Source organism: Balaenoptera physalus (assembly GCF_965194825.1).
Source record: "Balaenoptera physalus genome assembly, chromosome: 1".
Taxonomy (NCBI): Eukaryota; Metazoa; Chordata; class Mammalia; order Artiodactyla; family Balaenopteridae; genus Balaenoptera; species Balaenoptera physalus.
In genome coordinates, this window is record NC_138882.1 from 131,547,975 (window position 1) to 131,562,349 (window position 14,375).

General features: G+C 36.1%; 1 protein-coding gene across 3 annotated transcripts in view; it reads left to right on the top strand.

The window, feature by feature from the left end:
* ERICH3 (glutamate rich 3) overlaps window positions 1–14,375 on the top strand; it is a 118,360-nt gene that overhangs the window by 85,266 nt on the left and 18,719 nt on the right. For all 3 annotated transcript variants that reach the window (XM_082418763.1, XM_082418765.1, XM_082418764.1), the window contains exon 12: window positions 7,764–8,213. In XM_082418763.1, coding sequence (XP_082274889.1) covers window positions 7,764–8,213 — 450 coding nt within the window. The remainder of the gene's footprint in view (window positions 1–7,763; window positions 8,214–14,375) is intronic.

A 14,375-nucleotide genomic window follows, 5' to 3' on the forward strand; every position in this document is an offset into this window, starting at 1 on the left:
TATTCCTATATGACATAGAAAAAGTTAAAGAAGTCTATGGAAAAGTGATGTCACCTGAATCAAATTTTAAAGAAACTATACAAGTGACTTGGACCCGGAAAAAGATTGAAAGTGTGTTTGCATATAAATATAACTGGTTCAGAACAAAGAAAGACTCAGTTTTTAATTTCTTCAATAATTGTGGTGAATTATGAAGTATTGATTTCACAAAGGGTCAATACATTATTTCAATATATGGTAATCTGGGGATTATTTTTGTAATGCATAATCAACTTGCTTTCTTGGGATCAAATGGATTTTTTTCCAAGATAGAGTAATTTTTTCTGTTTAAGCAGACAAGGATGTAGGCAGTACTTAGATCTTACTTCGAGGGAAGGCTTTAATCATTTAGACCTGTAATTACTGAATAACTGATAGTGATAGGTCAACATTAACACTGAATACTACTTGCATTTAAATAACTGGAATCTTATGTTTAAAAAGGTATCCTATAGGTACTGTTCATTAAGACTATTTTGTGCTAAGTGCTGTGCTAAATATTTTACATGAATTATCTGATTTACTTCAAACAACCTTATAAAAAAGCAGGTACTTTTAATCTCCATTTCACAAGTAAAGAAACGTGGAAATGATGAGATTGAGTAACTCGCACAGCCAGAAACTGGTGGAGCCAAGACGCAAAATTCAGAGCCTGGATTTTGGAGAAAAACAATATAACATTTCTCCAAATCAGCCAATATCCACTTATCTGAAATTAAAGCAAGTCCCCCAATAAAAGGATTTTGTTTCCTTAAGAATGTACATTTTAGAGGCATTTACCTTGAGCTCTTCATCTTATCCTATTTTTTAGCCTCTGTTTTTTGTTTTTTTTTACTTTTAAACGGAGGAAATTAAAATGGACATTTTCTAATTTTACCCAAATTTACCTCTCCTTCCTGGATGGACTCCTCCAATCCCCTCCCAGGTCTTTTGCTCGTTTCCAGTTCATCCCCTTTCTCTTCCATGAGACTCTCCTACTTCGGCAGCCTTCACTGAGCTCTTTATTTTATGAAACTCTATCATTCAGTAGTTCATTTTTCACTCATTGTTTCATGTGTGTTAAAATTTTGCCCCTCAAACTAATTACACAATTTAATAACACAAAAATTAATTATACTACAAAAGCTAGGACTGTATGTTGTCTTTGTTATTCCTCACAGAGGTAATTTCCTAAAGATATTTTGTGAATATTAAGCAGTTACTTGATTAACACCAAGAATACTAAAATACTTTTGTTAGTGCCATGATATCTAGTTACATTTATACTATATGATTATTACTGGAATTTTATTAAAAACATTGTATAGAGTTAGCTGCATTATGTAGATATAGAACATATAATATTTTAAATAGATATGTAATGAAAGCTATCAGAACATGTAAAATCTAGTCCACAATGTTGGGAAACTTAAGAGCCAAAAATTAAACTGGCTAACTATTTTACTTTGTTTTTTCAATAACGATGTTATTAAATAATCCTTTTTAAGAGCTCCTTTGCATCCTTGGTATTTACATTAAAACTTTGCCATTATTCTGAAGTAAAATTTCATTGCTTACTACTCTTTCTTTCCTCCACCACCAGGCTCCTTTATTTTCCATCCCTTTATTTTGATAACCTGACCCTGTGTTATTCAAAAACATGCTTTTTAGCATGAGGAGTATCAGAATTAGATATTTCATCCAGCAAACAAGAAATGTGCATTAAAAATGATAATGACACGATAGATTCCTTGGAACACTCTATTGAAAAGCCAGACAGCACTTCATCTTCAAAAGTGTAAGAGGCATATTGTGACCACTGAATCCTAGACACTGGCACATCCTTTTTATTGACATGATTAAGAATCTCGCTGTTAGTGTTTGGATGTGTTTCATTTGAACCTGCCTGCACCTGTTCCCAGAGGGCAAACAATTGCCCAGGCTGTCACTCTTGTGACAAGTCGGCCCCATTTAAACCACCAGTGAACAATTGCATCGGCCCGCCTTGATGAATACACTGTGCTGAACAGCCTGCAAGTGATGGAGTGCCAGGGACTGCGTGCCCACTAAGAGAGGACCCTGCTTTAGGAATGATGTGTGAGACTTCCCATTGTTTAAAAAGAATGACAGCTTCCTTTTCTCTGTGCTTGTGTTGGCAACCCCAGGAGCTAATTCACCAGTTGAAAATATATTGCCATAGATGAATGTTATAAAGTTGAGGGGAAAAGTGTCATGTTGCTGAGAATAGACTTTTAGGGACAGTTTGGATGATAGTACCTATGAGTAAGAGGTAAAGACTAAGTAGCTCCTTATGAGAAAGAGAACGGGGTGGGGGGGGGAAAGGGGTGGGGGGAGAGAGAAAGAGAGAGAGAATCTGTTCCCAGAGTACAAAGAAAAGCACATAAGAATTAAAGCGAAATTTTTTTCTAGTAAGAAAGATAGTATTTTACTTGTGCTATTTTTCAGTCTGTTGAAGAGGTAGGACTTAAAGACTTTGAAAATCTCAGAATCACAAAAATATTCTGTTTACTTGATTTACTGACTTCCAGTATCTCACTCTTCCTTTCTGGGCCTGACTGTGGGCTTGAAGAGACGCATATGAGGGAAGCCTGCTCCTTCTGTGTTGAAACTGTACATGCTAGGAAACCACGCTCTGTGGACTTCAGTGTCACTTGACTCCTTCTCAGACCAGAGAGGGTTAGGGGAAGATTGTAGGCAGCTTTTGGCTAGAATATATGTCTGTGATTTTTTTGCATGATTAGTCACACTTTAATTTTTCTTAATTGTAAGAATTCCTCAATTCATCTTCACTTTTGGATTGTTGAAGTAGGAAGTCATGGCTTTCAGGTGAATACTTAAATGCAGCATCATCTTTTCGTTCACATAAAATACTTTTCTATGAGGTATTTCTCTACAGTTTTGAATCTGCCCTGTACATAGTGATGGCACTACTGAGGCACTCAATAAAATCTTGTGAAATGCGTGGCTGGTTGACTAGATTAATGGACAACTGTAAAAAGATTTAAGCAGCAAAATGTGATACATGATTTGATTATATTCCAGTGTTTTAAGTATTTAGAAAATCCAGTTAAAGGTAAATAAGGAGGAACTTTTAAGCTTTCTTCTTCTCCTCCTGCTATATCTGCATTTACTTTAGATATTTATCCTTACAAAGTAATGTATATATTTGTCTCATTGGTAAATTGATAATGAATTACCAGTATGAGGACATATGTTCTCCCTTACACCAAATAGCTAGTTACTGTTCATGGATGGAATTCAATGATTTCTGCTTCTATTGTCGTTAAGCATACACTCATTTGATGGTATTTATTGAGTACAAACCACTTGTCTGCTCAGGTATTATTGTACATGAAAATATTGACCAAACCACAGTATCTAATATAAATATGAACAGATTTTGGTGAACTCATGAGTATAATCTACAACTGTTAATATAAGGAATAGTAGGACATAAGAATTCATATGTCAAGGCTAATTTGAAGAAAATAGGTGTGACACTTATGCAGATTTTTCTGGGAAACCTTGGACCAAGGAATGGGAAAGAGACATAATTTGTGTTAGAGCTCAGAGTAGTATTGGGTCCACTGGGTTGGGATACATGGTGTGTTATTGGAGTGATCTAAATTTTTAACTGAATTTTCATATTTGAGTTTGTGAACTTAAATCAAGGTGTCTATATGGGCTTCAAGCTAGTAAGCTAAAAACAAAGTAGTTAAAATCAGGACATTAGTGGAGGAAATAATGAATTTAAACTGTAGTAAAACAATGCATCATGCTAGAGGGTGAAGGAATGATTGAAAACTGAGGTCAGGACTTGTCATTGGTTCAAAACAAACTATGTAGCTACGGATTACAATAAGAGTATAACAGCTTCTGAGAGAGCTACCCATGGTCACTGTTAAGAGAATGAACAAATACCTTAATAAATATGTGTAGTTGATTTATTGTGCTCATGCCAAAGGAAGCAATGTCTGTCTAGAGTGTGTAATCTCTATGGAAGCAGGGACCTGGCCTGCTTTTTTCTCCATTGTGTCCTCAATACCAGAACATTGCCTGACACATAGGATGTGCTCAATGTGCATTTAGTGAATGAATGAATCTCTGTAAGTCTCTAGGAAGATGGAGGACAACTCAGGACCTCAGTTACGAGGAGAGAGAGCAGAGTTCATCCTGAATTTGCTGGCCTGGTGCTGACTATGGATGTGTGTGTGTGTGGTTGGTACCTTTGGTCAGGTGTATATCAAATTGACTAGGCAGGCAGTGCAAACAGTGGAGATTACTGACACATATATAGTAGAATATGTAAAACTATTTTCCATTTGTCATCCTGGGGTGTAACAGTGGAAATTTAGCTAAGAGAAGCAATAGTGGGTTCATGACAGTGGGTGCCCTCTGTTTGAAGGCCTTTTGGCAGGTAGAGTGGTCTTGGTTTTAATACAGTGGGTCATTACAAAAGAAGTATTTTACAAAAATTGCTCCTTTATAGCTAATGGACATTGGGTATTATTTAACTTCTGTGGGCCTTACTTTCTAGACCTAGAAAAAGAAGATAACTAACTACTCCATTGGATTAAATGAGATGTTTGTAAATTGCTTACCTCAGTGCTTGGTACAGAGTAGGTGCATAATCATGATTCGGTTTTATTTTTTTCCTCAATAAATGGTAACTGTGACTACTATGCTTAATGTGATTTACAGGGTGAAATCACAAGAAAGAAATTTATTAGAATATACTTATCATGTATGATATCAGAGAGAGAAGAAGACTGAAAATCATAAAGCAATGATTATTTGATTTGGTGAGATTAATTTTTATCATGTAATTTCTACAATGATTTATGGAGAGCAGTAATTGGATTTGATTCCCATTTTACAGCCAAGGAAACAGAGCCTTAGAGAAGTTAAGTAGCATAACCAAAGTCAAAGCTGATGAGTAGCTTAGTCATGATTGGAACACCTAAGTTTGTCTTACAGAAAAACATAATATTTTCTCTCAAGCTCATGTTGCGTAAAATAGTAGTGACGGAGAAGAAGGAATAGTTATCAATGAACAGTTATGATGACATGAAAAGAGAAAACAGTGAAGGACTGGGGACTGATTGAATGTGGAAGGAGAAAAGTCAGAGATCCTGCTTAGCGTGTAGAACCATGGCACCAAACACACTGGCTTTGGCCAAGGACTCAGGCAGTGGGTGCAGATCAGGTTCTTACCATGAAGACCAAGGGCAGATTCTTAGCATCAGTACCTGGAGGGAGCACTGGAGAGATAAATGGGATTTGGTAGGAGGCAGAGCTGTTTCCTAACATGCCTCCAAGACAACTTTTTCCCTCCTAATGAAAAAAAAATTACAATTTACAATTTACATATCGACCCGAAAATTCCTTTATATAAAACGTTCCTTTATATAAAAGTTTTTACATAAAAACTTTATTTCTAAGAGAATAAATAAAATTAGTGTTGAAAATCCCATTCCATGGCCCTAAAGCATTTTGAGCTTTTTTGTAGGCAAAGCCTGGCCCCAGTGTCTGTATGAAAATGAGAGTGAGAAATGAGAGTGAAACGAAATTATACAGGGAGGTTAGAGAGAAATTTGAAAACTGAAATGAGTTTATATGGGAGGTCAGGTAGCCTTGCCACTCAGCGGCCATTCATTCACCTGATCTTTCTTAAGGACTGACTCAAAATTGAACCAGAGCATATTTCAGCCTTTGAAATAAAATAATACAATTAATAGAAGCTGCTAAAGAAAGAGGAGCACTCATTTTTTAAATTATGTGAACAAGTCTCAGAGCCAAAAGTGAGAGTCCTGGTGTCAACATTCAGGTGGTAGATAGGATACTTTTGGACATGCAGAACAATTATAACATTGTCTCCTAGCTAATTGTGCAATTAATGAAAACCACTGATCAAACAAACCACTAGCACAGGGGAGTTGTTTTTCTTTTTTAAGAAAACAAACGTGAGATGCTTACGAGAGGGGGAGATTATAGTCCCTGAAGTTTCTGAACTAGTACAAATAAGATAGAGAACGACTGTCCTTGATCTGTACGTTCCCCACCGAGAGACAGCACATCCAGATCTTATACAATGGAGATAAAGAATGAGTGGCTGAAGTACGTGATTCCTTTGAGAAACAGTGGTCATCTGGTGCCTGTCAAGGTAGTTGGAAGATAAGAACAAATGGAATTGTACTTAAGGGGTTCTGTTGCTTAAAGGCTTTTCGGAGTTTATTTTTTACTGCTGTGTAGAATCTCTCACATCTTTGTGGGAACTCAGTATGTCTCAGTGACTATACTTAAAATGCTAAGCCCTGTCATGGAGAGCCGTTGGGGCTAGAGGGAAGAGGATAAGAGTAAAGACAGGTATTTCTTCCCTTAAACTCTGCCTCAGCTGCTACAGCCATCTGGGTAGCTGACAAGCAGAAAAAAACATAAACGGAAAAAAGAATCAGGAGCACACAGAGAAGAGCACACAAGAAAGCTAAGCAGCTTGTAAGTGTGGGCTATTTCATTTGAAAAATATATTCTATAAAAAAATTATAAACACAGGTCTATTTGGTTAAAAAAAAATGAAAGGAGGTTTGTATTTTTCTGGCCCAAGGCAGTGCATCTTCCTTACAGAGTCAGCGTGTGTGTGTTACTTTCTTGGAGATTTTTTAAAGTTTTTGTGTGTAATAAGTACTAAACCATTTTTGGCTCTGGTAAGTTTCCAGACTGCATATCTGTAGCATCACATCAGTGTACTGCATAGATCTCCTAAAATCTCTTTTACCGATTCTGTGTGCCCATCTCCAGCTTCTGCATCCTCTGTCTTCTTCAGAGGACAGTCCTGGGCTACTGGGTTTGCTTCACCCTCAGGCACAAAGGGCAAGGGAGTGCCAAGAGTTCATGTTCCCCCCAGGGTGGCCTGTAGCCATGTCTGACTGGAGCAGAGTATGGAAGCCCAGCTCCTTCCTCAAGGGAAGAAAAATTTTAATATAATTTAGACTCCAGAGGTTCCCATAGGATCAGGCTGAGGCTGAGATGTTGCTTGAAATAGCTCTCTTGATTGACTTCTTCGCTTCCCTGCCCTGCTTTACCCACACCCAGAAGAGTTTCTCTTGGAGCATATTTTTAATACATCACTGGCACATGAGTCCTCATCTCAGTGTCTGCTTCTGGGGAACCCAAAAAAAGACCAGATCTCCCACACACACACATGCACACAGACACACACACACAAGCATTAGCTCAAAATATTAAGTATCTAGGTATTATGCAAATGCATAGATATTTTTACCATACCGAGCTACCAGGGTGTACCAGTATGGCAGGTGTTACAGTAGATAAAAATTTAAACTTTATGCACAGAGAATACTGTGGATACATCCAAGACGGTAATGAAATAAGTGCTCTTGCTGAACAAGTAAAAGATTATTCAATTTCTTCCATAACAAAATAGATACTAACAAAGGTTTTCCAGTGAAATGGCTTTCAACAAATAAACAAATACAACTGGTTTTCAGTTAAATGCGACTTCGTATTGAAGATTCTATAGACTCACAGATTTCATAGGTCTTTCTTTATCATGACAATTATGTGGACAAGATGGGGAAAAGGTATCAAATCTACTAAACTATATTAAAAATTTTAGTATGATTACTAGCATAATTCCCACAATTATTATTATTAAATTTCCCTTTATGGAAAAGCAATGATGTTGTCATTTTTAATTTTTGTAGATATAAGAACTGCTTCATCAACCTCATCCAGAAGTCACCCATATTCTAGTTGCAGTGAAGATGAATCTGCACTGGGGGACAGGGAAGCCCACGCTGAAAACAGTCCAAATGAAAGTGTCCGAAGTCCATCTTCTCAGGAGTTGAGTGAAAATGATGAGCCAGGAAAAACCCACCTTCCAATTGAGAATTCTCTAGAAATCGAAATTGATGACCAAGAAATAATAAAAGCAGATGTGGAGACCAAGCCTCTGCCAATAGAGGAAAACTTGGAGAATGTTCTTGAAGAAGAAGCAGAGAAAGGAACCCGAGTGATTGCAGAGGGCTTATCTGAGACGTCCAGGGAACATGTTTCCAAGGAAGAAAAGGAAAAGAGTAAGAGTAACCTTTGGGAAGGAAGCGCTCCTAAGGTGAAGGACAAAAAGGCAGGTCCCCGTAGGGTGGATAAAGGTGGTAAGTATGGCCATTGAGTTGACCTGCCATTGTCTCTATGCATGGAAGCTGACCTTGATCATTGCACTCTGCCAAAGCTTGGGAAATACTATTGTGATAATGCCGGAGGGATTCAATTTTTTCCTATTTCTCTCTGTGTCACATGATCATACATGTATTTTCAGCTTGCTGTTTTCCTTTATTGCATTTTTAAAATTACTTGATAATTCTTATGTAGCCTGTTTCCTATTTTCTGTAAATTCCTTCCTATGGCAGTTCTATCTCAAGAATCAAATAAAACACAATACATGTCTGAAGGCAAGGGTATGTGTAGCTTTTTAGAGGTTACTTAGTATTAGCAATGCTATTTGTTCTTATCCAAATATGCATTTATATGTATATGTAGCTAACATTGATAGGTGCTTGCTATGTGCCAGGGCTAAACACATATATTAACTTGTCTAATCCTCACAGCAGCCCAATATCCCCATGAGTTAGGTTCTATTATCATTATCTCCTTTTTACAGATGACAAAACTGTGGTTTGTAGAGGTTAAGTAAGATGTCAAGCATCATACAGCTAATAAGAAGCATTCCTAGGATTTGAATTCAGGGAGAGTGGTGCCAGTTTCTAAAGGTTTCCTATTTTATCGGTGCAATAGGAATTTATAGTTAAATAAAAATATAAAAATTTCATAGAAAACTCCAAACTGCACTTTAAGTTCTCTGAAACTGAGTAACTTTCTGATCCAGGGGTTTCTTGGGTGTGTTGGACAGTTCCATTTGACATAGAAAGTCTTGAAGCGTGTCCTAGGATGATCAGGCCCCAGTACCTTAGACACATGGAAGGTCTGATACTTTTCTCAACTTTAGGAGGACAGTTAAAGGATTGAGTTGTGTCCTGCGGATGGCCAGTTGTGCCTGCAGCTGTTTGGCTCTCACATAGTACCCTGTGCCCTATAACTTGTATCTCGGGCCTTTCCCTGATCTCTCCCATCTGTCTATCCTGCCAACATGGTGGGCATTCTTTTAGAGTCCAAGGTAAAATTTGTTGTCACATTTTAATAGTACTAAAATTCATCTGCGTTTTAAAACTTATGAATGCTTTTAATGTCTATAACATTTATTTTAGAAACTTAAAAGCTGTTATTAAACCACTGGTGCCTACAGCTAAGAATTGAGGATGTTGAATAGTTATCTTTCCATCCAATCTTTATCATTAACATTCTACTATGCACTGTGGTCAATAAGAAATGTGTAAGAGAGGGTTCCTTCCATAAAATGTTAAGAGGAAGGCTTGGCACGCCAATAACTGGACAAGATTAGTAGTCACATGTAAAGCCAGAGAAGGTACAAATGTTACGGGGCTTCAGAGGAAGAGAAGACTCATTTGATGAAGTCACCTTGAAAGTTTTCATGAAAGACATATTTGAGGAAGGCTTTAAAGATTAGATAACATTTTGAAGGTGGAATGGAGCAGGATAAAACATGCCAAACAGCAGGAAGAAGCAAGGGATATAACCTTGGAATAAGTTAAACAAAAACTCTAGAATGAGCAGTTTGACAAACTTCAACCCACAGGCTAAATCTGGCCTACCACCTTTTCTTTTTCTTTTTTTTTTTTTTTTAAATTATTTATTTATTTATTTATTTATTTATGGCTGTGTTGGGTCTTCGTTTCTGTGTGAGGGCTTTCTCTAGTTGCGGCAAGTGGGGGCCACTCTTCATCGCAATGCGCGGGCATTTCACTATCGCGGCCTCTCCCGTTGCGGAGCACAGGCTCCAGACGCGCAGGCTCAGCAATTGTGGCTCACGGGCTTAGTCGCTCCGCGGCATGTGGGATCTTCCCAGACCAGGGCTCGAACCCGTGTCCCCTGCATTGGCAGGCAGATTCTCAACCACTGCGCCACCAGGGAAGCCCACCTTTTCTTTTTGTATTGTCTGTGAGTGAAGAATGTTTTTATTTCATTTTTTTTTCTTTCATTTTTAAATGGTTGTAAAAAATCAAAAGAAGAAGAATATGTGATATGTGAAAATTATATTAAATTCATATTTCAGTGCCAGAAAATAAAGTTTTATTGGACTAGAGTCATGCTTATTTATTTACATATTCTTAGTGGCTGCTTTTGCTCTACAAGGGCAGAGTTAAGTAGTTGCAACAGAGACCCTATGGCCCACGAAGCCCTAAGGATTCACTGTTTGGCCCTTTACAGAAGAAGTTTGCCAACCTCTGCCCTAGAATTATAACATTAAGACCCCCAACATTTTCAAAATGATTTTGCCATATGTGAGTAAAGATTCTTATTAACATACATTTGAAGCCCTTTTATAAAATAATTCAAATTTTTGATCTTGGATTTTATCATTCAATTCTGGTACATGTAATGTATAATCTAGAAAATTTGTACAATTTGGCAAACTGCTGACCAAAAAGGTAGAGATGCTAAAGTTCAGTAGCAACATTGACATTATTACTAGTATTTCTTTTATTTCCACTTCAGAAAACTAGATTGTTTACCTGGATTTATGGAAGTAGAAAACTTTTTGTAAAATAAGATGCACGTGATATAGGCTGAAACTAGGGGATAGATAGAATAACAGAAGTATTCGACTAGGATCGTATCACTTGGAAGAGAGTGGGGTTTTCTTCCCCCCTCTGGGTTTGTGAAATGAAGAGTGTATAGGTTTATTATTTTTCTCAACTATTATGGGGAACCTGTGTTCTTGAGTTAATGACATCTATAATTTTAAAACATTTTGTTATTATCTTTTCATTGAGGTGTGTTCAACACTAGATGGCAACGTTTATTACTATTTATCTCTCTTATGCTCTAATGTATGTACCAAACCTCTTTATCAGTGTTTATTTTTCATTAACAGCTTATGAAATTACATTTAACAAATAGAGAAAAGCGGTCTTAAAATTATCTATAGATTTATCACACACAAAAATCACCTTTAACATATGGTCAGTCTTTTTATTTCTAAAGTTAGAGTTTACAAAGTTATGTTTTCATATTTCCATAAAATGTTATATTTTGCTTTTTATTCTTAACCTTATACCATAAGTATTTTTATGTTAGTATGTAATCTTCATGAATATGTTTAATGTCTGTGTATTATTCCATTCTGTGTTTTTTTCATAATTTAAACATTTCCCTATTTTTCCTATTTTCACTACTACTAGTAGTACTCTAGTATCTTATTACCTATGATAATTTGAAATTAATAATTATTTTCTTAGGCTAGGTTCCAAGAATTTTACTTTCTGGATCAAAGGTAATAGACATTTTAAGGTTTTTGAAAAAATTTTTTTTCTTAGAAAAGATTGGTTGAAAAGTTTATACAATACAGAACAGATGAGAATAAGATGAAAGCTAAAGGCTTCCTTGCCTGGCCTTTGTTCTTTTTCCTGAGAGATAGATAACTGTGGATAAGTTTTTTTGAGTGCATGATTCCAGAAAATGTTCTCTATATACACACATATATAAATGCATTCATATATTATATATATACAGACCTTATTTTTATATACAGATGGAAACATGATACATTTTTGTTTTACAACTTGCTTTTTTCACTTAACACTGTATCCTGAATATCTTTTCATATCAGCACATATAACTGTACTTTTATTCTTATTTACTGTATATGTTATGCCATTGTATTGCCTTAGTATCTTATAACTTTGCAACTTTTCTTAAAAATATGTTGCCTTCTGTGTAAGAACTGGTAGATTTGTTCTATGGTCCATCTACCACAAAAGAACAAAATTTCTGGATTACGGAGGCCCAGAGGCAGAGAGAGTAAAGTACAGTGGAAAATAAGATATTAATAAGCAAAATAAAACAAAGACCATGTAAAATATTCAGAATGATGTAGAAGGATTATGGTATCAAAACCTAAGGATTAGTAGATTATGACAGTTGGGTGCTAATGTTTTTAAAATAAACTCAAGGAAATGATGCAATAAATTTGTAAATATTTAGAATAATAGATTAAAGGAAGGGACAGATATTCTCAAAAGCCTTTATATTCCTAAGAAAATTTCAGATAAAATAAACCAGGTCTTGAAAGTATTGTGAGTTATATTGATATTGATGCCAAGCAAAGAGGTTATGGTGGTTCCTCCTCCTTAATTGAGTCTTCAGTTAGGTGGCTGAGGGAGAGAGGGATAGAATCAAAGTTATATGCTTGAAATGAAGGTCATTTAGGTCACTCTGCTGCAAAACACAGCTTATATGAGTTAGACCAGAAGGCTGGTGAAGATTGAAAAGTGTGTATTTTATTTAGCTCCCTGATTAGAACCTTAGATTGCAGTGAAATGGGGGCTGAGATAATGTGTAAAAGATTCTATCTCATTTTGTATAGCACTGAATTAATCAATTTCAACTAGACCTGGAATAAAAATTGTGATTATGTTAAGAATAAGTCTATGGGCTAAAAAAATGACGTACAATTAATGAATGATGTTTTGTTGTGTCTAAGTTAATACAACTTAATCTGAATTGTTTTCACTTAAGATCATAGCAATGGATAAATTTGTAAAGTACTCCAGTCAATGCCTTCATACCTTTCAGGTCGATAACATAAAGCGATAACTTCCTTCTAACTATTTTATAATATGTCACACTTAATTGGGCTTTGTCCAGTCCACCAACAAATCAGGTGAATTTATATAAAAGATATGTCATATGCAGTGAAGTGGATAAAGTTAAAGATTATAATTGCTAGCTACAATGAGATAGTGCCCTTGAGAGTTAATTCAGTATTATAGAGCATAGTGTTATTTTTGTGTGTTTATTTTTCTCTGTTATTTTTAATTTAAGCTGTCTTAATGCATTGTGACACATGGTGTTCTAATGATGGAACAATTCATGTGGATTTGTGAAATTAATATAATTTATACATTATGAATATAAATAATATATTAAGAATAAAGTATTATATAGTATAAAGTAAAATGTATGTAGAAGTAGGCATTTTATACTTTTATATATGAATCAGCGGAAGTCATAGTGCTTGGCCAGGTCATATAGACCTAAAAAATGTTAGGACTAAAGTAAAATGCAATTTTATCATCACATAGGCAGGATAGAATGGTCTTGATGAAAGAACAAGAAAAATCACATGTTATGAGTTGCAGTCTAAATACAATTTCTGAATGAATTGTGAAAGCATATAGCTGTTTGTTTCAATAGATTTCTTCTGAAATATTTGTTAGGTATCTGCTTTATGCCACACTGTTCCTGGGGTGAACATAACGAAGTCCTTCCCTATATGGGAGTTTATATTCGAGGAGGAGATGTGCCTTACAAGTGAAAGATAAACATGTAATGGGGCATCTGGGCTAAGTGCTAGCAGAAAAGAAAGTCAAGGTAAGGACATAGAGTGATGGTTTGAGGAAGGGGTAGTATTTTTTAGGGCTGTCCTCTCTCAGTGAAGGGACATTTGAGCAAAGACCAGAATGAGGTATGGGGGTGAGCCACTCTGTCATGTGAAGAAGGAGCACAGGAAGCAGAGGGCCCAGCAAATGCACAGAGTCTAAATTGGTAGCATCGTTGTTGAGTGAAGAATTTGGAAGGAGGTCAGTGTGACAGGAGCAGAATGGACAAGCCAGAGACTGCAGGAAATGAGGCCAGAGGGAAAAACTTATAGGCCATTGGGAGGAGTTTATTCTGAGGTAGGAAGCCATTGGAAAAATTAGTGCATGCAAATGACATGAGCTGAAAGTTTTGAAAAGATTCTTGCTACTGTGTGGAGGATAGAATTTAGCTTTCTGAGTATGTTATCTTCGAACAGCTGTGGTCTTGAGTTGTGATTAATCCTGGGTTTTTGTAAGCAATGTGTCAATGACAAAGGTAACACAGGAACATCTTTACTGTATAGGTAGATGGTGTAAGTCATGAATTTTGTCATAGTGAGTTGTTGGGAAGATAATTGATTGGCTACACAAAGAATGATCAAAGAACACGCATAGTTTTCAAGGTGACTGGGAACTTGGAATAAACCTGCATATATATTTACTCAGCTTTTATGGCCTTCTTATGTTCTTAAAATTCAAATGAAAAGTTCTTGGCAAAACTTTCGTCTGATATAGAATTGCTCAAGATACATAGCATTGTTTTTAACATATTTATTGGAGTATAATTGCTTTACAATGGTGTGTTAGTTTCTGCTGTAT